The sequence below is a fragment of the Seriola aureovittata genome, chromosome 9 (assembly GCF_021018895.1).
Source record: "Seriola aureovittata isolate HTS-2021-v1 ecotype China chromosome 9, ASM2101889v1, whole genome shotgun sequence".
Lineage (NCBI taxonomy): Eukaryota > Metazoa > Chordata > Actinopteri > Carangiformes > Carangidae > Seriola > Seriola aureovittata.
In genome coordinates this window covers 13,228,413-13,251,984 of record NC_079372.1, presented here as the reverse complement: position 1 = coordinate 13,251,984, position 23,572 = coordinate 13,228,413, and the positions used below count along the sequence as shown (strand labels likewise).

The 23,572-nt window shown below is 37.7% G+C and overlaps 3 protein-coding genes across 5 annotated transcripts in view; 1 reads left to right on the top strand and 2 right to left on the bottom strand.

Moving 5' to 3' along the window:
* Positions 1 to 5,489, bottom strand: part of LOC130174416 (acidic mammalian chitinase-like) — a 6,142-nt gene extending 653 nt beyond the window's left edge. Inside the window, exons 1-4 of the mRNA XM_056384211.1 lie at positions 1,698 to 5,489; positions 582 to 764; positions 340 to 456; positions 87 to 219 (exon numbers count right to left, since the gene is read on the bottom strand). Coding sequence (XP_056240186.1) covers positions 87 to 219; positions 340 to 456; positions 582 to 764; positions 1,698 to 1,799 — 535 coding nt within the window. The 5' untranslated portion in view covers positions 1,800 to 5,489. The remainder of the gene's footprint in view (positions 1 to 86; positions 220 to 339; positions 457 to 581; positions 765 to 1,697) is intronic.
* Positions 1 to 20,483, top strand: part of pm20d1.2 (peptidase M20 domain containing 1, tandem duplicate 2) — a 27,064-nt gene extending 6,581 nt beyond the window's left edge. Inside the window, exons 13-14 of one of the 3 annotated variants that reach the window (XR_008828591.1) lie at positions 5,502 to 5,638; positions 20,146 to 20,483. Coding sequence is in view for 1 of the 3 variants with exons in the window: in XM_056384203.1 (XP_056240178.1) it covers positions 5,502 to 5,571 (70 nt within the window). In the remaining 2 variants the exon portion in view is untranslated. Of the gene's footprint in view, positions 1 to 5,501; positions 5,819 to 12,731; positions 14,141 to 20,145 lie in introns of those variants that run through there. The other 2 variants (XR_008828592.1, XM_056384203.1) reach the window with 2 other exon arrangements.
* Positions 7,222 to 23,572, bottom strand: LOC130174982 (oviduct-specific glycoprotein-like). Its single transcript, XM_056385240.1, has 14 exons — positions 23,548 to 23,572; positions 23,309 to 23,335; positions 22,964 to 23,162; positions 22,109 to 22,274; positions 21,851 to 21,983; positions 15,175 to 15,201; positions 14,846 to 15,050; positions 13,878 to 14,043; positions 13,644 to 13,768; positions 13,430 to 13,553; positions 13,162 to 13,344; positions 12,923 to 13,039; positions 12,676 to 12,808; positions 7,222 to 9,750 (listed from the first exon to the last, which is right to left on the bottom strand). The coding sequence occupies exons 1-14, from the start codon at positions 23,570 to 23,572 to the stop codon at positions 8,735 to 8,737; spliced, it is 2,646 nt and encodes an 881-aa protein (XP_056241215.1). The 3' UTR covers positions 7,222 to 8,734.

Genomic DNA, 23,572 nt, shown 5'->3' with positions numbered 1-23,572 from the left:
ACAAAATTTCATTTTTATACCTCTACCATTCTGCAGGATAGGATAGATAGTTTTTTTTTTTTTTTTTTAACAACGTTTCGGTTTACCTGACACCAGAAGAGTATGCAGATGGCTGATTAGGGGGTATTTGCCCTGTTTACAAAACTGCCCATTAAAATCATCCAGGTCCAGAGACCAGACAAAGACGCCTCCGAAGTTGTTTTCTTTTAGGTAGCTGACCTGTGAGAATTCGATAGTTCATAGTCATGATAACACAGAAATGGTTTAACTGGATGTTTCTACAATTAATAATTTTCTAAAGAATTATTGAACAATAGTTTTAATGAAACGAATGGCTACCTTAGCATTAATGCTGTCTTTATTGTCAAATCCGACCCACTGATTTCCTGTGGTACCATATGGAACTTTCTGGTCTGCAATCCACTGGACAGTTTTTCCCTCAAGATTAAGACAAACCTGAAAAGAAGAGTCAAATTTTAATCCAACATATTAGCATAATAAGAAACATGACCCACCACACCATAAAATCTGTATGTATGATTAAGCCTATTATTTAGATTGATTAGAGATTTTAGTTTCACCTCATAATAGGACCAGAAGCCTGCCTCCTTGGTGTAACGACCCGCATTACCAGCACCACTGATTGGTGCTCCAATCTCACTGGATTGAAACGACAGGGTAAAGGTTCGCCCATATGCAGCAAATCCCAAAATCAGCTTTTCAGCAGGAACCCCCTGGTCTCGCCAGTACTGCATTGCAAAGGCCTGAAATGTGGAAAGAATAAAAAAGTGGCTTTTGGAACTGTAGTGTTTGGCATATGTCACTGTTGATTATAGTTATTACTTTGTGGCTCTGTTGGCATATACCATTTATAAATAGATTATGTAATTTAAAAGAGCTATTTGCAAGTTTTCTACAGTTTTCGACTCTACATGGCCAACGTTAACATTACCGGTTTTGCCAAGAGCTTCTGGCATAATTGTATTTATAATACAAGAGGTTAGATTACTCTTTCTGCTAGTTCTTCAGGTAAGACTGGATGCTATAGTTACTCGGTATTGGAAAGTTACAAGATGGGCCAAGCAGGCGGGTGCGAGCTGGTTAGCATGCTAACTTCAGCATAAGAAAAGGAGTGATAGAAATAAAAGCAAAACAAGAGGGTTGCTTTCAACAACTTGAGACAGCTCTTGATGAATAAAGGAAAGATTTTTTGATGTTCAACTTACAAAGTGTCCTCTAGGCTGGTAAGGAAACAGTTTTTAATGCTAATGTTGGCTATGCAGCAGTAGCAAAATATAAAAATAGCTCCTTTAAAAAGTATATGCTACTAATAAATGAATGCCACTTGTGTGTCACTGAAAGGTACCGCCTCCTACTGGCAGAGTTCCATTTAAAACTGGTCATTTATACTACTATTTGTGCTGGAAACTATCATTACTTTATATCAATGCTGCTATTGGCATGTAGTTATGTTTCTTTCACATTCAAGTCACATTCATACTGGGATATGATACTTTAATGGTATTGAATACCATTTGGTCATAAATGAACATGACCAATTCAATCTGAAAATTAATACATTGAAACAAATTCATATTAAATTAAATTTGTTGTATTAAAATAACCTCTTAACCCTGCATCAGTTTTAGCCCAATAATAATCAATTGACAAATGATGGTATGAAATCCGCTACTCACAGTATTTAAGTAAATACGACCTCCAGTGTCTTGGGATCTCTGGTTTAAAGGGCTGTGATGTCCTGTGACCCTGTCCCAGGTGCCATGAAGGTCAAATGTCATCACATTAATGAAATCCAGGTACCTAAACAAAAAACAAACAAACAAACAAACAAACAAACAAACAAACAAACACAATTGTAATCAAGTGCAGCAACACATGACAGCTAGTCACTGGAAATATAAAAATAGCGGAGAATTTACTTGGCAATCTCTGCGATTTCATAACTGGCATCGATGGTTCCTTTGCCAGCAGAAACAGCAGCGGTGACCATTAATCTGGGACGGCCACTTGCTTTTCCCTCAGCCTTGTAGGCAGATAGGAGTTCCTGTACAACATACAAGCATGGGTCAGTCTGCCTTGATTAAATGTCAAATTACATAAATGAGTATTCAAAACCATATCCATCATATATAGTATATTTATGATGACTGTCTCAAAGAAATTATATTTCTGACCTTGCACAACAGCGTGAATCTCTGTTTGTCCTGCTGACGGCTTCCTCGTGTACCAGGGAATTCCCAGTCCAAGTTTATCCCATCAAAGCTGTATGTCCTCAGTAGTGCGATAGATGACTGGATGAACTTTCTTCTGTTGGCTGCTGTTGATACCATGGTGCTGAATCTGGACATTAAAACAGAAATGGTGCTGAAGTAGACATGCCATGTATTCAATTAGATATTCTTAGGTATGTTGTATTTACGTATCGCACTTTTGTGTGCCAAAGTTCCAGCCACCAACTGCCAAAAGGGTTTTGAGATCTGGATTCCTATGTGAGAATAGAAGTTAAGCAGGCGTTATTTAATACTCCAAAATAAAAGACAGTTTTCAGCATATTTAATGAATTAAGCACTGACCTAGATTTCAGTCCATTAAAGGTTTTGTAGCTTTGTGTGTCACCTCTGTCAGAAGGGACCAGCTGATTGGCATTATTAATGCCAGAAAAAGCAAAGATCAGATGGGTACACAGGTTTGGATCAATATCTGAGAGCGTGAACTTCCCTTCCGCTGCTCTATATTTGGACCAGCTGGTGTAGTAACACACCAGTTTGGAGGAAGAAGCTGAAATATTTAAGACATCAGTGAGTTACTTTGAGATGAATCTCATTGTTTAACAACATTAATTATTTAGGCATTACATTTAAGATTTTTTGTTATAGCAAAATACAAACTCACACAAGCTGATGACGCTTAAACAGAGACCTTCAAAGAGAGAGACTCAGTCAGTATTTGGTTAAAACAGCCTTTGTAAACAATTTGATCGGTTTAAAAAGTCCTTTACCTGCAATTAGAATTGGTGCCCTCATGTTTATACTGTGTGAAAACACAATTGGAAAAAAGAAAAGAAAAACTAATTTAATTATATTATTAATAAAAAAAGTATACGCAAACCATAATAATAATTACTCAGACACAAATAATTTCACTGTAGTAGTTTGTTGCTGTATTTAATTAACAGAGGTGGACAAAGCACATAACTCATAACTTACTTGAGTCAAAGTTTAGATATGCCTGCTGAAATATTACTCCAGTACAAGTGAAAATTGTTCAGTCAAATATTTACTTGAGTAAAAGTACTGGAGTACTTGCTTTTAAAAATACTTATTCAGAAGTAAAGTTTTTTTAGTATCAACACATTGTTGTATTGTTCCACATTTATAGAACCCAATGACTCTGAAACAACCTACTGAATGCATTGACTGTATGTGCTAATGGCATAAACATCATTTGATGAGACTCCCAGATACTGTGAATGTCATGACATGTCAAATGTGAAGTCAATTCACTGAAGCGAGGATTGAAAATTTATTTGCTAGTTTGATATGCTACCAAAGAATACTAATAGATAAGAATGGACTAAAATACCCATTATTAATCCTCATCCTTGAAGGACTGTGTATTTACTAAATATGTACGCTGTGTGTTCATCTGTAGAATTAGCAAAGGGCAGAAGATATAGATTAGAATGTTTTATTACAACATCCAGTCAAAAATTACTACAACAATATTTAACAAAACAAGAAATTATGTAATAAAAGGACTTCCATAATAAATCAAAATTGTAAGGACTGTAAAGGACAAACTCAGCAGCTGAAAATACAAATGTATCCACTGAGATTTGAATTAAATTAAACTCTTTCTTGAAAGAGATTAGAAGATTGTGATATTTTATACTATTTTAATCCCATAGGATGTTACATGTCTCAGGTGTTGCCAGAATTGATCTGATTTAACATATTGGTTACTGCATCGCCTTTAATCAACCTATTATGGTTGGCCCCTTCATTGCAGCATGTCTGACAATGAAAATGACATGAGGTATAACATGAAAATAGAAAATGCAGGCACTTCCCTGTTAGTTCAAGCAACCCTCAAAATGTGTCTGTTTGTTTAGTTTGATAAAATTACTGCAAGATTTTCTCAAATTTTTTAAAAATAATTTAATAATATTAAAGAAGGGTAATACTTACAAGTATGTTGGAGATGGAGGCTACTACAGTCTCTCTTTACTGTGGCTGAGGATGTGTGGTGATGAACCTTTATAGTAGACAGCTAAAGGAGGTGGAGCATATTTAGAGGGACAGTTAATACAATGTTGTCTATGTTGTCTTAATTTTTTAAAAGTTAGATGATAACATAATAGAATAGGCTCACATAATATATACAGAGTCATCAATTTTGTTTTTCAGAATCAATTGCAATTTCAAATACAAATCTATTTAAACCTTTTTAAACACTTGTATAACAAACCTTGATAAAATGTTATATTAACTATTTTTAAACCTGCTGAATCACCATGAGGTTCAGTCTTGTGTTTTATTTCCTTGTTGAAGGGTTACATCTTTATTGACATTTGTATTATAGATTGTGCTGTTAATTTAACAGCATAATTGCCATGCATACCTGGATAATGTCAGTCACACCTAAGCCAGTTCATTCTATTATGGAATTTATGTCATGCTGTAATTGTTTTTTTTAAAGGTCACACATGTACGTTTGACACATGTGCACTTCCTTTTTTTTTCTTTGAGTTTACTATTGCCTATACTATTGGCAATGGCTTTAGAAAGAAATCAAACTAATTAACTAATTCAGGCTAATTGATTAACACCATAATACTCTCTTATCCTGATATGTCATTGTGGCTTAACAAATTTTTGTGGTATGTTGCTAATCCGACTAAATAAAGACACTCCTACTAGTAAAGATATATGTTACTACCAGATTTGATCTGTGGAGTTAAATGGCTAACTGCCAATCATGGATGGCTAAACTATTAGAATGTGAGACATGTTATTAGATACCACAACAGTTCATTACTTTATACTAGATATAACGATGAGTACAGAAACTTATCTATGGGTGACAAGGCAATTGTAATGATGTAAAATGTTTTGAAGCCCCCCTCTGATGAAAATCAACTTTTTAACCTTGTTAAAATGTCCATAAGGTGTTACTTATATAATACAAGACATATCATGAGTGAAATATGCAATCAGTGGCATGAATTAGTATTGTCATCCTTGGAGCTACAGTGAACCAATGGCAGTCTAAAAAAGGGATTCTGACATCCTGGGTTTTATATGTCACAAACCTAAGGAACCAGGCAAAATAAACCTGAAACCTTGTACTAGTACAGAGAGCGAGAGTTTGCATCAGCACAACCCCTAACAGTGTGTCAGCCACTGCCAGTTACAAGCCAACAAACTACTTAGTAAAGTAAAAGATGCTAACTACGCTTACCATTCTGATATGTCTGCTAGATGCCAGTTTTGGTCACAACAGACTCTTCATCTAAGTCTGGGTCTGACTGAGGGTCAAACATGTGGCTGAGTCTCTCCGAGCAAGCAGCAGTGGTGGCTGAGGCACAAGGCTTGATCCAGAATTTCTCAATGAGGAAGTAAGCAGCTTTTTTCAGTTGTTTTTATTTTTACAAACTCACTTTAGTTTTTTTAGTTTTTTTTATGTAGGAAAATTGTGTTTAACAACATATTAATTTTACATAGGTTAAAATGTATCTGGAGGGGAATTTTAAAAGGAAACTCAATGTGCTTTATATTAAAATTCACACGGTATCAAGTATGGTAACATAAGCTCTTATCAGACTATTTTGACAAATCATGAAAAGTAAAAAAATAAACAAAGTTGTAGGTACAAGATTTTAAAAAACAAGGGTGTGGGAAGTATTAGTTGTTATTTGACAGTTTTTGAGTGAAACTAAATATTCTGTTTGTAGAAAGTAAGTAAGGAAGTAGAAAGAGTTAAAAACAAACAAACAAATTATTATTATTGAGACACGTGATGAAGGTCCTCCTTGTTGCTGTAAGTACAGCATGGTGCGGAATGTACCGACATACCTGCGTCAAATCCCTCCTTAAAACCTATGCTGTGCTGCTTCTAATGTAATGATTGTTTAAATAAATCAAAACATACTCAACAATCGGTCCATCATCTCAGATTATTTTCTTGCAGCTTGTCATAATCAACATGGACAGACAACTAATTTGATGATGCAGTTAAAAAGTCCTGCTGTTTGCCAACACACACTTGCCAAACCTGGTTTATACCTTGTGTGTGTGAAAATGTATGCTGTAGATGTTTTCCTTTATAAGACATACACGTGTAAAGGTTTTCTCTAACCTGTTGTCTTACTAGAGCTACATTAGAACATTCTGGAACAAACAGTACATTTAGACTAATCAAAACATCAGGAAGGAAGGAAGGTGCAGAAACCTTGATAATACGAATATAGCAGCATTATATAAACATTATGTTATGTTATGGATTATTTATTGGCATGGATATCTCTGGAGTCCTGCATCAAAATGCAAATCCAAATGAAGCAGAATGCTCAATGGCTTTCACATACAGTAAGTCCAGGCAACCTTTAGGTGTTCTTGAAGATGTTCGCCGAAAATAAAAGGTTCTTTGGGCACTCTTAGCTAGAGCAAGCAAAAAAGTTATATTAAAAGCCTTTATCTAATTAAGCATAAATAAAATGCTGGCTGGCTTTGACCTGACAGGCTGGAATTTGTAAAAAAGTTTACACCTGGTGCTCCTTATACACAATGTGGCAGAAATAAACATTGCATTGCATAATTAAATAACCAACAACGAAGAGGAGAACAGTTATCCCAATGATAACAAAATATTAATATCATAATAAATAATTATTATGAAAAAAAGATGACCATACAAATCCTATTACTCAGGACAATGCGGTCTCATTATTAGATACAGTTAAGAAAGTTTTCCCTCTGCAAAAGTATTTTTTTTAGATGTTTAACACATTGTGCTCTGAAGAGACTACAGTTGCATACTTTTTAACACACAGAGAGGGTATTTACAGTAGCTGTTATATATGAAATAGTATTGTCTATTGGTCCAGCAAAATAGTTAGCTGTAAATGGCTGAAGACGTTTTCTTGTAGTCTTTCTGATCATGGTGTGAATTCTCTCAGAATTGCAGTATTTGAAGATGTTTATAAGGAGTCAGTATTTATTAAAGCTAGACAAATAGTGTATGTAAATAAGTGCAATATGCATCAGCCATGTCATTAGCTGCATCATCTAGACCAATCATGCTAAATATACACCAGAACATACCCATTGAATAAGCATAGAAAAAAAAGAGGCATGTCAGACAAAAGAACGAGAACATAATGTGCACAGCTGATTTAACTGAAACATTTACAACATTTTCCCTCATACAACAAGTTTGGGAAGATGATTTGTGTTGTAAAAAAATCTTGCCCAGCAGGATCCTTATAACTCATAACAGTTGTTACTCAGGATTGTTTAATTATCTGTTTTAGCCAGAGGCATATCGTCACGACAGGCAAACCAGGCAAATGCTTGGGGCCCTCAAGCGGAAAAAAGCCCCCCAATGTATAGATGTATAGATATACTGTAGGTACAAATTTGAAGATACAAAAGAAGATCTACTTTGGAAAACATTTCCAGACAAATAATCCAACTACTGCGTCGTAAATTAACTTCAGTCTTGGTTACAGCTCTGCATTGTCAGTAAAGCTCTTGCTTGGATATCAAATTAATATTTTTATTTTGTGTTTTAATTGCATTGATCTGATCATATAGTACCTGGTCTGATCTGAACTAAACAGAATAGCTGCATGTTAGAAGTTTACAAGTTTGATCAGTTAAATTTGTGTGTTGTGAAACAACTCTGATAAAAATCACTTGTTATAGATAGATAGATAGATGTTGATCTGGGGATAGATTGATGATAACCAGTTAGGTAGCTTGTTTTCATAGCATATTCAGTTCACTTTTATTTGTAATGCGCTAAAACACTATGTTGTGTCTTTTATCCCATAAGCACCTGATAGACAAAGAACAACCAACAACAACATAATAACCAATCTTCCAACAAAACATGGAAAACTTGTAAAATTTTTGTAATTTATCATTTTATTATTATTGATTTATCAATTCAGTAATATTTATTAGAATTTATCAAAGTAAAGCTTTAAATGTATAAATATATGCTATATGTAACAGGTGCATGGCAATCATGTGAGGGCTAAATATAAACCAACAAAAAAACACATCCATACAATAGGGTAAGATACACCAACAGTAAAATATTTATGCAACAACCATATAATTAAGTAAGGCATGGTAGACTAAATAATGGAAGAAAGGATAAAAAGAACATACATGATCAACTGGTTTAGATATATTAGATATTAATAAATAAAATAAATAATGTGGTATATTTACAGACATGAATGGGAGGACATTTCATTGGCTTATGGAAATCAATCTGTAAATCTTGACGGATTCACCTGAAAGTGTTAATGCAAGCATGTAAATGGTGTTTTCAAACCTACATGTACCTTATTGAGGCCTAAAAAGAGTAAAGTAATTTTTCACACAAAACATCAGTGAAGAATCATAACAAATGATACATATAACATCTGTTGACAGTAACCCCATTTTGTTGATAAGAGTATTAACACATATCTTGCCACTCTTTAGGGGTAGTCACAGCATTGGCAAGATTCCTTGAAGATCAACCTTGCTTGGCAGTATTGAAGGTGCACTGCTTTATCACCACAGTTGAAAAAAGATTGTGGGTCTTTAGGGTTGCTGATAAGCCCACTGTTTTTACCTCCACAGAGACCTCTAGAATTTCCTGTTGAAGTGGGAGTAGTGGTTGTGGTAGTGGGAGTTGTGGTTGTGGTAGTGGGAGTTGTAGTCGTAGTAGTGGGAGTTGTGGTCATGGTTGTGGTAGTGGGAGTTGTGGTCGTGGTAGTGGGAGTTGTAGTTGTGGTAGTGGGAGTTGTGGTAGTGAGAGTTGTGGTCGTGGTAGTGGGAGTTGCGGTTGTAGTAGTGGGAGTCGTGGTTGTAGTAGTGGGAGTTGTGGTAGTGGGAGTTGTAGTTGTACTAGTGGGAGTTGTGGTTATGGTAGTGGGAGTTGTGGTGGGAGTTGTGGTTGTGGAAGATGTAGTTGTAGTAGTGGGCGTTGTGGTGGTGGGAGTTGTGATTGTGGGAGTTGTAGTAGTGGGAGTAGTGGTGGTGGGAGTAGTGGTGGTGGGAGTTGTAGTGGGAGTTGTGGTTGTGGTAGTGGGAGTTGTAGTTGTAGTGGTGGGAGTTGTGGTTGTGGGAGTTGTGGTGGTGGGAGTTGTAGTTGTAATAGTGGGAGTTGTGGTTGTAGTGGTGGGAGTTGTGGTTGTAATAGTGGGAGTTGTGATTGTAGTAGTGGGCGTTGTGGTAGTGGGAGTTGTGGTGGTGGGAGTTGTAGTTGTAATAGTGGGAGTTGTGATTGTAGTAGTGGGCGTTGTGGTTGTGGGAGTTGTGGTTGTAATAGTGGGAGTTGTGGTTGTAGTGGTGGGAGTTGTGGTTGTGGGAGTTGTGGTGGTGGGAGTTGTAGTTGTAATAGTGGGAGTTGTGATTGTAGTAGTGGGCGTTGTGGTGGTGGGAGTTGTGATTGTGGGAGTTGTAGTAGTGGGAGTAGTGGTGGTGGGAGTTGTAGTGGGAGTTGTGGTTGTGGTGGTGGGAGTTGTGGTGGTGGGAGTTGTGGTAGTGGGAGTTGTAGTTGTAGTAGTGGGAGTTGTGGTTATGGTAGTGGGAGTTGTGGTGGTGGGAGTTGTAGTGGGAGTTGTGGTTGAAGTAGTGGTTGTAGTAGTGGGAGTTGTGGTTATGGTAGTGGGAGTTGTGGTGGTGGGAGTTGTAGGGGGAGTTGGGGTAGTGGGAGTTGTGGTAGTGGGAGTAGTGGTTGTGGGAGTTGTAGTGGGAGTTGTAGTTGTGGTAGGGGGAGTTGGGGTAGTGGGAGTTGGGGTAGTGGGAGTTGTGGTAGTGGGAGTTGTGATGGTGGGAGTTGTGGTTGTAGTAGTGGGAGTTGTGGTTATGGTAGTGGGAGTTGTGGTGGTGGGAGTTGTAGTGGGAGTTGTGGTTGAAGTAGTGGGAGTTGTAGTGGGAGTTGTGGTTGAAGTAGTGGGAGTTGTAGTGGGAGTTGTTGTTGAAGTAGTGGGAGTTGTGGTTATGGTAGTGGAAGTTGTGGTTATGGTAGTGGGAGTTGTGATGGTGGGAGTTGTGGTGGGAGTTGTAGTGGGAGTTGTGGTTATGGTAGTGGGAGTTGTAGTAGTGGGAGTTGTGGTTATGGTAGTGGGAGTTGTGGTGGTGGAGTTGTGGTTATGGTAGTGGGGGTTGTGGTGGTGGAGTTGTAGTGGGAGTTGTGGTTGAAGTAGTGGGAGTTGTGATGGTGGGAGTTGTGGTGGAGTTGTAGTGGGAGTTGTGGTCATGGTAGTGGGAGTTGTGATGGTGGGAGTTGTGGTGGAGTTGTAGTGGGAGTTGTGGTGGGAGTTGTGGTTATGGTAGTGGGAGTTATAGTAGTGGGAGTTGTGGTTGAAGTAGTGGGAGTTGTAGTTGTAATAGTGGGAGTTGTGTGGTGGGAGTTGTAGTGGGAGTTGTGGTTGTGGTAGTGGGAGTTATGATGGTGGGAGTTGTGTGGTGGGAGTTGTGGTTATGGTAGTGGGAGTTGTAGTAGTGGGAGTTGTGGTTGAAGTAGTGGGAGTTGTGATGGTGGGAGTTGAGGTGGGAGTTGTAGTGGGAGTTGTGGTTATGGTAGTGGGAGTTGTGGTTATGGTAATGTGAGTTGTAGTGGGAGTTGTGGTTGAAGTAGTGGGAGTTGTAGTTGTGGTAGTGGGAGTTATAGTAGTGGGAGTTGTGTGGTGGGAGTTGTAGTGGGAGTTGTGGTTGTAGTGGTGGGAGTTGTAGTTGTGGTAGTGGGAGTTGTAGTGGGAGTTGTGGTTATGGTAGTGGGAGTTGTGGTGGTGGGAGTTGTAGTGGAGTTGTGGTTATGGTAGTGGGAGTTGTGGTAGTGGGAGTTGTAGTGGAGTTGTGGTGGGAGTTGTAGTGGGAGTTGTGGTTATGGTAGTGGGAGTTGTGGTTATGGTAGTGGGAGTTGTGGTGGTGGGAGTTGTAGTGGGAGTTGTGGTTGAAGTAGTGGGAGTTGTAGTGGGAGTTGTGGTTGAAGTAGTGGGAGTTGTAGTGGGAGTTGTTGTTGAAGTAGTGGGAGTTGTGGTTATGGTAGTGGAAGTTGTGGTTATGGTAGTGGGAGTTGTGATGGTGGGAGTTGTGGTGGGAGTTGTAGTGGGAGTTGTGGTTATGGTAGTGGGAGTTGTAGTAGTGGGAGTTGTGGTTATGGTAGTGGGAGTTGTGGTGGTGGGAGTTGTGGTTATGGTAGTGGGGGTTGTGGTGGTGGGAGTTGTAGTGGGAGTTGTGGTTGAAGTAGTGGGAGTTGTGATGGTGGGAGTTGTGGTGGGAGTTGTAGTGGGAGTTGTGGTCATGGTAGTGGGAGTTGTGATGGTGGGAGTTGTGGTGGGAGTTGTAGTGGGAGTTGTGGTTATGGTAGTGGGAGTTATAGTAGTGGGAGTTGTGGTTGAAGTAGTGGGAGTTATGATGGTGGGAGTTGTGGTGGGAGTTGTAGTGGGAGTTGTGGTTATGGTAGTGGGAGTTGTGATGGTGGGAGTTGTGGTGGGAGTTGTGGTTATGGTAGTGGGAGTTGTAGTAGTGGGAGTTGTGGTTGAAGTAGTGGGAGTTGTGATGGTGGGAGTTGAGGTGGGAGTTGTAGTGGGAGTTGTGGTTATGGTAGTGGGAGTTGTGGTTATGGTAATGTGAGTTGTAGTGGGAGTTGTGGTTGAAGTAGTCGGAGTTGTGGTTATGGTAGTGGCAGTTGTGGTGGTGGGAGTTGTAGTGGGAGTTGTGGTTATGGTAGTGGCAGTTGTGGTGGTGGGAGTTGTAGTGGGAGTTGTGGTTATGGTAGTGGGAGTTGTGGTGGTGGGAGTTGTAGTGGGAGTTGTGGTTATGGTAGTGGGAGTTGTGGTGGTGGGAGTTGTAGTGGGAGTTGTGGTGGGAGTTGTAGTGGGAGTTGTGGTTATGGTAGTGGGAGTTGTGGTTATGGTAGTGGGAGTTGTGGTGGTGGGAGTTGTAGTGGGAGTTGTGGTTGAAGTAGTGGGAGTTGTGATGGTGGGAGTTGTAGTGGGAGTTGTGGTTGAAGTAGTGGGAGTTGTGATGGTGGGAGTTGTGGTGGGAGTTGTAGTGGGAGTTGTGGTTATGGTAGTGGGAGTTGTGGTGGTTGGAGTTGTAGTGGGAGTTGTGGTTGTAGTAGTAGAAGTTGTCGTTGTAGTAGTGGGAGTTGTGGTTGTGCTAAGGTCTGGAAAATCTGAAAGAATGAAAATCAAATATTGTGTTAATTGCTATTTAACCCTACTTGATCATCACGTCATACTTTAATATCAATGAGCATGAGCAATTGGACTTTCAAACAGAGAGAGAACACAATTGCGCTATGCGTAACTAAAAGTAGTAAAATCAATAAAAGATGATAAGATTAATGCTGATGGCATTAAATCAAACAATAAACCACCACCTCATCACAGGATACAGCAGACACTTATTGCATTTTTGTCACCTGGAACAAGGAGATCATGCACATGGCTGATGAGAGGATATTTGCTATCATTACAGAATTTTCCAGTAAAGTCATCCAGGTCCAGAGACCAGACAAAAGCTCCTCCAAAGTTGTTTGTTTTCAGGTAGCTGACCTGAGAGGATGAAGAAAAAACACACCAGCTGAAATCATTTAACCATCATTCCATCAACTGTCCATCAACTATCATTCATTTGCAAAGTTATTATGGAATTAAACAGATGATTACCTTTGTTTCAAAGCTTTCTTTGTTATCAAATCCAACCCACTGATTTTCTGTGAGGGCGTATGGAACTTTCTGATCAGTAATCAGCTGGATTAGAGCCCCTTCAATATAAAGACAAGTCTGAAAGGAACGGGGAAACAATATATTTAGATCTAATGAAATTTGTCACACTACGCAGTGAAAGCCGTTAGTATACATTATTAATTAAAATATATGTACACAGCATAATAATATAATAATACCTCATAATAGGCCCAGAATCCATCTTCACCAGTGTAGCAACCTTCTTCACCAGTGCCGTTGGCTGGTGCTCCAACATCAGTGGATGGAGAAGACAGGGTAAAAGCTCGTCCATACGTTGCCAGTCCCAAGTTTAGCAATTGTGCTGGTGCTCCCTGGTCCCTCCAGTACTGCATGCCATCCTCCTAAAATGTGAGGGAAAAACAATTAGGATGACAACTATAAATAGATATGGGGTCAGACAGTTTAAGTATGAATCCTGGTATTTACAGTATTAGAGTTGATTTTGTCTCCAGTATCTTGGGATCCCCGGAACAAGGGGCTGTGATGTCCTGTTACATTTTCCCAGGGGCCGCGAAAGTCAAATGTCAGCACATTAATGAAATCCAGGTTCCTGATAAAATGCAGAGAAGATCACGTTGACCAAAGAACTTCAACAGCTAATCACAAATATAGTGTCAAGAATGACTTTAAAATAGTTTACCCGGCAATCTGTGCGACTTCATAACTGGCATCGATGACTGCCTTCTCAGCAGAGACACTAGCAGTGAGGATTAATCTGTCACGGTTATTTTGGGTTCCTTCAGCCACAAAGGCAGCGTTGAGCTCCTGCACAAGAAGAAAGCACGGTTCAGTCTCAATCAAGTTTAAAATCTTAAAATATATATATATGTAATGTATAGAATATTTATGAGAGTCCCAGAAGAAAGGATCTGACCTGGCACAACAGTGTAAATTTCTGCTTGTTGTCTGATTGGCTTCCTGCTGCTGCGGGAAACCTCCAGTCCAGGTTGAGCCCATCAAAACCATATGTTCTCAGTAGTGTGATAGCAGACTGGATGAACATTGCTCTTGTTGTTTGTGTTGACACCATCGTACTGAATCTGGTAAAGATTAGTACAAAACAGTGTTGTCATCATCTATAGAAGTATAATTTGTAGTTACTGACATCTTTAGTAGGCTACCATCAAATTTTTAACAAGTATTAGAAGCAAGTAGGTGTAAAATAAAAAGTGAAAATGTGTGTTAAATTATTATTCAGATTACATTCAAACAAGGAATGGAGTAACACATAAACAATACATTTTTTAATTCTCATTCTTTTTGTAACATAAGTAAAATAATTAACATATAATTATAGTTTTTTGACCACTTTTATGTGCACACACTCTAATATTTGATTATTTTGCACAAAACTAATTTAGGGTTGGTAGTGAATATCATTGTAAGTCAAAATTGTCTACATTCTGGACTATATTGAAGTGTTATTTGCATTATTAGGCAGTTGCTTCAAATTTACATCACACATTTCGTTTGTATGTCATTATGTAATAATTTACTAAATTTATTAATATAATCAAAATATTACAGCACCTCACCTTGTGCTACCTTCTCAATTTTGTGAAACCATGTGTCATACATGTTGTGCAATGCACAAATACAGCATGAAGAATTCAAGAAAATACCAACATGTTGCATTGCTTATAAAAAATGATCAAATGCTCTTGTGCATGTTAACTTACTTTTGTCTGTTAAATGTTATGCCACCAACTGCCAACAGGGTTTTGAGCAGCGGATTTCTGTTGGAGCATCAAAGTTTAGTGATGATTATTTAAAAAAAAAATAAAATAAAAAAAAAACAACACAAAATTGAACATAATAATATTGAGAGGCTACAGGTCTGACCTGGTTTTGAGTCCATTAAAGGACTGATAGAGCTGTACGTCAGTGTCTCTGCTGGGGACCAGATCATTCACACTGCTAATGTCAGAAAAGGCGAAAATCAGATGGGTACACTGGTTCGGATTAATGTTTGAAATCCTGAACTTCCCGTCCTCCGCTCTATCTTCAGCCAAGCTGTCATAGTAACACACCAGCCTGGAGGAATGGGCTGAGACAAGGAAAAAATTGTTTTAAAAAGGATTTAATTTGTTTTTGAAGACAGAAGGTTTATCAAATCTCTTGTTTTCTAGTTAGACTGTCGATTAGAATAAATGTATGTGCTATAAACTTACCCAAGCTGGCGATGATCAAACAGAGACCTTCAGTGAGAATGACAGAACATGAGATTAAAAACAAAGTTCATCCAAATGACCAAAAATTTATTCTTAGGGGTGAATGTAATTTAATTGTACGTGTTAAAAATCAGCAACAAACAATCTACAATATTACTGATAATCCACAAACCTCACTGTACATGTTATGTGAATTTGTGAATTATCCAGTGTAATGGAGACACAGAAAAACAGATTCCTGTTGATTTTTTTAATTTAATCTTTCAAAGTTGTAAGCAACACAAACAACTTTCCACTCATCTTTTTTGTAAACAATTCAATCTCAGTTTCATCAGTCCACCAAAGAGTTTCCTGGTAGCATAGTATTTTGCTAAGGTGCTGTTTGGCAAACTGCTTCGCTTCTCCTGCCATCAACTCCATGCTCCATGCTCCGTGCAGCCATGCTCCATGATTTGTGTATGGTAGACTCAGTCATTTTATTATTAGCCACAGCTGCTAGCCGTTAGCTTTATGATAACTTAAAAAAACAGCTAATGTGGCTATCGGCTAATTGATAATAGTTAAACGGCTAACATTTATGTGTTCTGCCGGCCAGATAAAATAATAACGCAAAATAATTCCAAACGGCACTTTTGCTTTTTTCAATTTCAGCTAAAACAGGTCACAAAGGCCCTTCAGCAGCAGCACTTGCCATGTTAATTTAGTTTTATGCTGGTGACACCAGCTCAGTGTTGTGAACATCAACTAGCATTCATGTGTTCAGCTGCAAGTGAGTGGAGGGGCTGTATGAAGTTGTGTGTCAACTGGAGGAGGTGAAGACGGCACTGTCGGTATCGATAATGTTGCAAATGATTATAATCGATTAGTATCTGAGTATTGATTTTTTTGACAACCCTATAACATTGTAACCCTTCCCAGCTTTATGAAAATCAACAAGTCTGGTTTATTAGTCTTCTGAGATTAAAGTAGCTCTAACCCACACCTCCAAGCTTTCATTGTATGGACTCAACGTTTTCTAACTCCTGGCTCCAGTTAGCTTGTGTCATTAGCATTAGGGTTTCACAGGTTTTCCAACCTACACTGAATATTTGAATAATGTATTCAAGATGCATGAGAACAATACAATGATTTGTGTGTTATTAGTTCTGTGTTAGTTATAGATTGTCTTGATAATTGTAACTTTGTGACCATATTTGAAGACAAATCTTACATATAAAAGTAATTCCAGCGCATTAACTTACTTTTTCTTGTCAATATAAATGTGAAAATGTGTTTCTGATTTGGGTGAACTGATTATTTAAGAAACCATTTACTGGATCAGTGTGCCTTACCTGCAGTTAGAATTGGCTTGCACATGTTGATGCTATATGGATAAAAAGAAATAGAAGAAATTCAAAATCATTGTAACTTGAAATATGAACATCATTTTCACACAAATCTTTACTTTGGGCACCCAAAAAGCATTTCAACGCAGGAAACTGGACATTTTTAATACAATCAATACCCATTATATTTACAGCTTCAAAGGCATTTCAGTAGCTTTTTTTAAAATTTTATTTTTAATGGGCAAGCCCTTTCTTCAATGTAATGAAGGTCTTCATTGACATTAACACATTGGACCGATGTCTGTACAAGGAGACTGTGTAGTTAGATTCCATGAGGTTTAGGAGAATTCTGTATTTGGTTTCTTTTATAATGTCAAAAACACACATTTGTTGATCTGAGACGGCAAAACTGAAAACTTAGAAGTTCTACCAGCAGTCAAAGTTCAGTCAAAAACATTTCTCTCCAAAATACTGGGTATTTATATCGAGTGTTCTGAGAGATTTCTGAGAAATGATTATTTGTTGCCACACAAAGTTTGGTTTAGGACTTTGGCAGGTGTTTAACTTTACAGGTGTGTTATTGAGATCAAAATTAAGTTCGTTTTCGAAAATGGGTGTGGTCTGACCCATGAGTGCTGACTACTCATTTAATAATGTAGTAATGACTGCATTATTACATGAATACTAATGACTCATGAGTTGGCATGTCAACAGGTTGATGGGCGACGCCGCTGGTGTGATTCCATTTCAAGATGGTCTGTAATGTATAATGTCATGTAAGCTCTATACCCAGTATGAGTTCAGCTGTTGCAACCCCTGTGACAGTGAGCCAACAAAACGCTTTTAATTCACCCTGATATAGGTTACAGATTTCTTAATACAACCTGTATGCAGAGATTAATGACTATATTAACAGCTGGATAAATCAGAGACAGAAAGCATTGTTTAGAAATGGACGTTTGCTAGTGATGTGGTTAGTAAAACTTACATTTTACATTTACTGATTAAAAATGAATTGTGTCAAATTATTTTAGCATTTTAAGAACACCAGCCACTGCCCTATCATGTAAATTGTAATGCCTGTAGCACAAATCAAATGTGACGCAACATGTAATTTCAACAAGACTACACAAGATAGCATGAAGTTTGATATAGCATTCAGGATTCCTTTTATTTTCACCTGTGCCTCTACACACCCAGGTTTACTTTGAACAGTATGTGAACAATTATTTTGATGTGCATTGTACATAGTTGGTGCGGTTTTGCACTTAAGATGTAAGCCACAGCTAACATGCTCCTCATACCACTAAAAGATAGGGCAGATAATTAGTGGTTTGAAAAAAATGTTGCATAGCAGGATGGTGATGATAGCAATTATGCAGAATTGTTTAATTATCTCCTTTAGCAATGGCAGTTTGAAAGAAGAGTGAGAATACTGGCAGGAAAATGCAACTGTACCAACACATAGTCAAAACCAAAGATATGCTTTTTTTTAAACACATGATGTTCTCCCTTACCTTTATCAGGGTTATAGGTTATGATTCAATCAGTGACCAAAGAGCATCTGGAAATTTTGAAGAACAAAGCAAGCTGTTGTATTACAATGCACAAAGAAAACTTTAAAACACGTTGGTGTAATTAAAAGAATAAAAGAAAAGTGATCCAAATTGAGTGAAAAATGTCATTTCCAGACAAATGATACAACTGCTGCGTTGTAAATTATTTACAGTCATGGTTGCAGCTCTGCATTCTCAATGAAGCTCTTGCTTGGATATCAGGTTTCTCTTTTTTATTGTATCTATTGTTGTATTGTATGTGTTTAATCACAGAAGACCTGACAATACAGCACCAGGTCTGATCTGAACAGACTGGTTACTATATGCCTATAATCAATCAAGTTTGATCAATTAACTTCCTGTTTTGTGAAACAACACTGCTTTATGCCTGATAGTAATCACAACATGCTCATAACAGGTAAAGCACAAAGTTATCTTAACATTAGCCTACTATACAGTGCCTGCTGCTTTGACACCCCACCACCCATGACATATGTCTAGTTTAGCGAATGACTTAAAGCATTTTAGTAGGTATAGTGGTATACATAGAAACAACTAAATCTGTGTAAATGTTATTCAATAAAATGTGAGCAAAATGGTTACTTACAAAGATAAAGGTGAAAGAAGCATATACTGTCTCTCCGCTGTGACGAATGAAGAATGACTGATGGGTCTCTGGCTGTTAAATTGGGTAGATAGCTCTTACAGGGTGTGGTAGTAGTTAAACAGGGTGGAGATAATTAATTCAGGGTTACAATGTCCAAAGCAATTAAGGCACTTATAGAAACAGAGACAAAAGTACACTGTCACCTCATGTCAGAATCCTTTTGAGCTTATGAAAAATAAGAAGACAGTGGAAGACAACACAGTGGCTCAACTTTGTATTTATCATAATATTATCATTCTAAGCTGTCAGTGGCAAGTAGCATAAAACTGGAAATCTATACTGGGGAACCAGAAAAATGGAAATACTTGTACAAAAGACAACCTTTAATAATTTGTCTGCAGTTTTTGGCTTTAGTTGGTAGTGACAGTAAAGAGATACCAGAAACTTAGGGAATAGAGGATAAATGACATGCAACAAAGGCCCTTAGGTGAACTCAAACCAGACACATTGTCATTATAGGCACTGTTTTCTCTCTCACATAATCAGTCAAAAAGCTAGTTTTCATTGCCAGTAGTTAACGAACTAGCTGAAATCAACAACTATGTTAAACAAGTCATGATGTGATATAAGGTCTTCCAAATGACAACAATTGTTAAAGACAAAGAAACAATAAGTGGGCGGAACAAGGCTAGAATTTTTAAAGCAGCATCATCATTTAAGGTACATCTAATTACATAGTGTAAAAAAAAAAAACAAGAAGAACACACCCACACAAAAGGTAAGCTTTTATGACAAAGGATGCAATTATTTACATAGCAGAAAGTATCATGACATAAGTCATGTCCTAAAACATTGTTTTAAACAACCACACAAATAGCATACACACCCGTTTGAGTGAGAAACACCTAACTACCACCTTGTGGTTATTACTGTATTGACAAACTACTGAACAGTAATGACAAATTTGAAAAAAAACAGTGGTGTCTCATGTAAAGTACCTTTATATAGAACTAATTTGCAACAGCAAAGATGAAGGAAATGTAGTTGGGAACAAATCATATTTTTAAGTAACATAATGAGGAAATGTTCATTTACTTCTATTGCAAATCGCAAATATGTTGATACTGAACGTTGTGGTAAGATGTTCCCTGAAATAGTGAGTTGGAAACAGTGGGAAACAATATTTTCTGGTAGTCCTGCTGATCAGAGTGTTAATTCTCAAAGCATTTCAATATTAGCAGCATTTTCACATTATAGGGAGTCATTTTAGTCATTGTTCATATAAAAAAAAATTATGGAGCTATTTAGTTTTTTGTTAAAATATCTCCCAATGTGCCCAACCTACATTAGTGAGCAAAACGAATGTTACGTAAACCCTTATTGAGCACAGTGCACAGGTTGTTCCACTCCGTGTCACGAGTAAAGAGTCTCTTTCCAACCAACATGCTTTTTACATTGCACAGTAATTTATCTCTCATTGCAGAAGGTGACGGTGATGTCAAGAAATGTTTGACAAACAACTTTAGCTGCGGTGTCCTCAACCAGACAGCTGCAGCTCATCCAGAATGCTGCTGCCAGAGTCCTCACTAACACCAAGAAAGTAGAGCACATCACATCAGTCGGTCCTTAAATCACTGCACTGGTTTCCTTTGCATCAATTGATAGCTTTTTAAATGCTATGGCTCGTCTATAAAGCACTAAATGGTCTTGGGACTAAATACATCTCTGACCTACTTATATGCTATGAAGCAAGTGTTAGCTCCTTTAAAATAAAGCATCACTATTTGTTGTAGCTTACCAATAAATTACATACACAACTTCTTTTTTTGTGTCTGACCTACAACAACTACCTCAGGTTACATCTTTTTAATCTTGTTGTTGCTTTGGCTTTGTTTTGAATGTCTTTGATCACTGCAGAACTTCTTTTAAAATGTTTTTACTATTGATGTCAAAGGTTGGTTGGTTAAAAAGACTGTGGTGTGTGTGTGTGTCTGTGTGTGTGAGTGGTTATTCTGGGGTAACTTCAGGTTGTGCTGGGTGCAGATAAAACCCACAGTAAGATTGTACCCATAGGAAAAATTTTCAAAATGTTCTTGGGTAGCTGAAAGAGGCTGACCTTTGCCTTCCCTTTCTACTTCATAACTTCATTTGAATGTTTTTTCTTTGAGTGCCAGGTAGGTGGCGTGTTTGCACAGTATTTCGTGTCTTCTATAAACACCAGCTAAACAACTTTTATTGAAAGACAAATCCAATCATGTGATGGCTGGATATAAACCAAGAAGCACACATCCAAAAAAAATAAGGTTCAATTCACACAACAGATATGTCGGATTAAATTAAGGCAGAAAAGAGAACAAGAACCTTCACTCACAACTGATGTATATATTCCTACAATTAAAAGACTGCAATAGGACAACACTTGTACATACACAGTACAAATACTCCATATTATATAGATTAAATCATATTGTCTAGTGACAAATATGTATGGGAGCATATCTCTTCAACAATGGTGAGCTTATGGGTAGTGTTGAATGATTCATCTGAAAATGTTGATGCTGACACGTGTAAATGGTGTTTTCATAATTGACATGTAGATGAGTGAGACCTAGAAAGATCAAGCAAACCCACTGTTAAGTATTTTTTTTAAACATAACAGTGAAGAGTCATAAGAAATTATACGTATAACACCTTTTGACAGTGCCCCACTTGAATTAGTAAGAATTACCACTTATGTAGAGGAATATGATTAATGTGCAACTCTTTAGGGGTAGATACAGCAAGAGCAATTTGGGTTGAAGATGAGATTTGGGGCGCAGTTTTTGATGTACGTTATCCCATGGACACAGTGGAAAAAAGTAAGTCGGTTATAAGGGTTGAAGTAAACCCCATCTGCCCTTCCACTGCAGTAATTGTGAAATGTTGGAAGGGTTGGAAAATCTGAAAAAGAATGAAAATCAAATATTGGGTTAGTTGCTGTTTAACCCTGCTTAATCATATCGTCTGTTAAAATCACTGAGCATGACTACTTAGATTTCCAAAGAGAAAGAGCTCACAATTTCACTATGATCAACTTAAATTAGTAGAGACAATAAAAGGTGTTAACATTAACAGTGATGGCATTAAATCGAATGGAAAAACCACCACCTCACCACAGCATTCAACAGACACTTGTGGCATTTTGTCACCTGGAACAAGGAGATCATGCAGGTGGCTGATGAGGGGATATTTGCCCTGTTTACAGAAATTTCCACTGAAGTCATCCAGGTCCAGAGACCAGACGAAGGCTCCTCCAAACTTGGTTGTGTTAAGGTAACTGACCTGAGGATGAAAACAATTGAAGTCATGTTAACAAAATATCTGTTTAACCAAATTTGCGTACTACCAGCCATTTGAAAAGTTCACTGCATTAAAGAGATAATGAGTCCCAGAAGAAAGGATCAGACCTGGCACAACAGTGTAAATTTCTGCTTGTTGTCTGATTGGCTTCCTGCTGCTGCGGGAAACCTCCAGTCCAGGCTGAGCCCATCAAAACCATATGTTCTCAGTAGTGTGATAGCAGACTGGATGAACATTGCTCTTCTTGTTTGTGTTGACACCATCGTACTGAATCTGGTAAAGATTAGTACAAAACAGTGTTGTCATCATCTATAGAAGCATAATTTGTAGTTACTGACATCTTTAGTAGGCTACCATCAATTTTTTTTTAAAGTATTAGAAACAAGTATGAGTTAAATAGAAAGTAAAAATGTGTGTTAAATTGTAGTTACAATAGATACAAACACAGAATGGTTTGAAACAAAATCTATTTATTTAAATTGTATTCGACCTTAAGTCTGTTTTGGGTTGACTCCAATATAAGAAAAAATAAAAGAAGAAGTGAAGTTAAATACCATGAAACAAGCACTGAGATTTTACATATTATTAAATACTGCCAGTTAAATCCTTTAATACAAACACAAAGCCATGTCTTCGAATTTACATCACACATTTTGTATCTGATGTAATTATGAAATAAACTAATTTGTGTCAAACCATATATCATACATGTTGTGCGATGCACAAAAATACGGCATTAAAGGACAAAGCATCGCAGAAATGACCAACATGTTTAAGTGCTGTTTGCTTATATAAATATGCCTAAATGCTCTTATAAGTCACTTGGCTTTGCGTGTCACCAACTGCCAACAGGGTTTTGAGCAGGGGATATTTCTGTGGGAGCATCAAAGTTTAGTAATGACTTTTAACAAAACACAAAATTGAACATAATTTCCAAAATATCGGGAGGCCATGGGTCTGACCTGGTTTTGAGTGCATTAAAGGAGTAATAGCTTTGTACGTCAGCTGCTTTGCTGGGGACCAGTCTGTTCACACTGTTAATGTCAGAAAAGGCGAAGATCAGATGGGTACAATGGTTCAGGTCTGAAATCTGGAACTTCCCGCCCTCCGCTCTGTAGTAAGCCAAGCTGTCATAGTAACACACCAGCCTGGAGGAAGAAGCTGCGACATAGAACAATTGTTTTAAATGGATTTAATTAGCTTTTGAAGCCAGAAGTTTTATCAACCAACAATTGTCGACTTAAGGACATTATTGATTGTTCGTAAGACTGTTGAATAGGATTAATGAATGCATGTTATGAACTTACCCAAGCTGGCGATGATCAAACAGAGACCTTCAAAGTGAGAGAGTTGGTAAGCATGAGGTTGAAAACAAATATCAACAGGTCAATTCACGCACAAAAAAAAAGTGAATGGAATTTCAATCTACATGTTACACATCAGCAAAAAAGAGTCTCTACAATAATTTTTCTATAATCCACAAATCAAAACTGATTTGGGTGAACTGAGCCTTTAAGGAAGCATTTGTTTAATCAGTGTTACTTACCTGTGGTCAGAATTATCTTGCACAT

What these genes read in the sequence shown, in the direction of transcription:
- LOC130174982 (XM_056385240.1), bottom strand. Translation starts at nt 23,572, where the DNA reads ATGTGCAAGATAATTCTGACCACAG. An exon ending in AATTTACACTGTTGTGCCAG is followed by an intron (nt 21,984 to 22,108) that starts GTCTGATCCTTT and finishes TTTCATCCTCAG; the next exon opens with GTCAGTTACCTTAACACAAC. An exon ending in GATTCTGGGCCTATTATGAG is followed by an intron (nt 13,040 to 13,161) that starts GTATTATTATAT and finishes CGTTCCTTTCAG; the next exon opens with ACTTGTCTTTATATTGAAGG.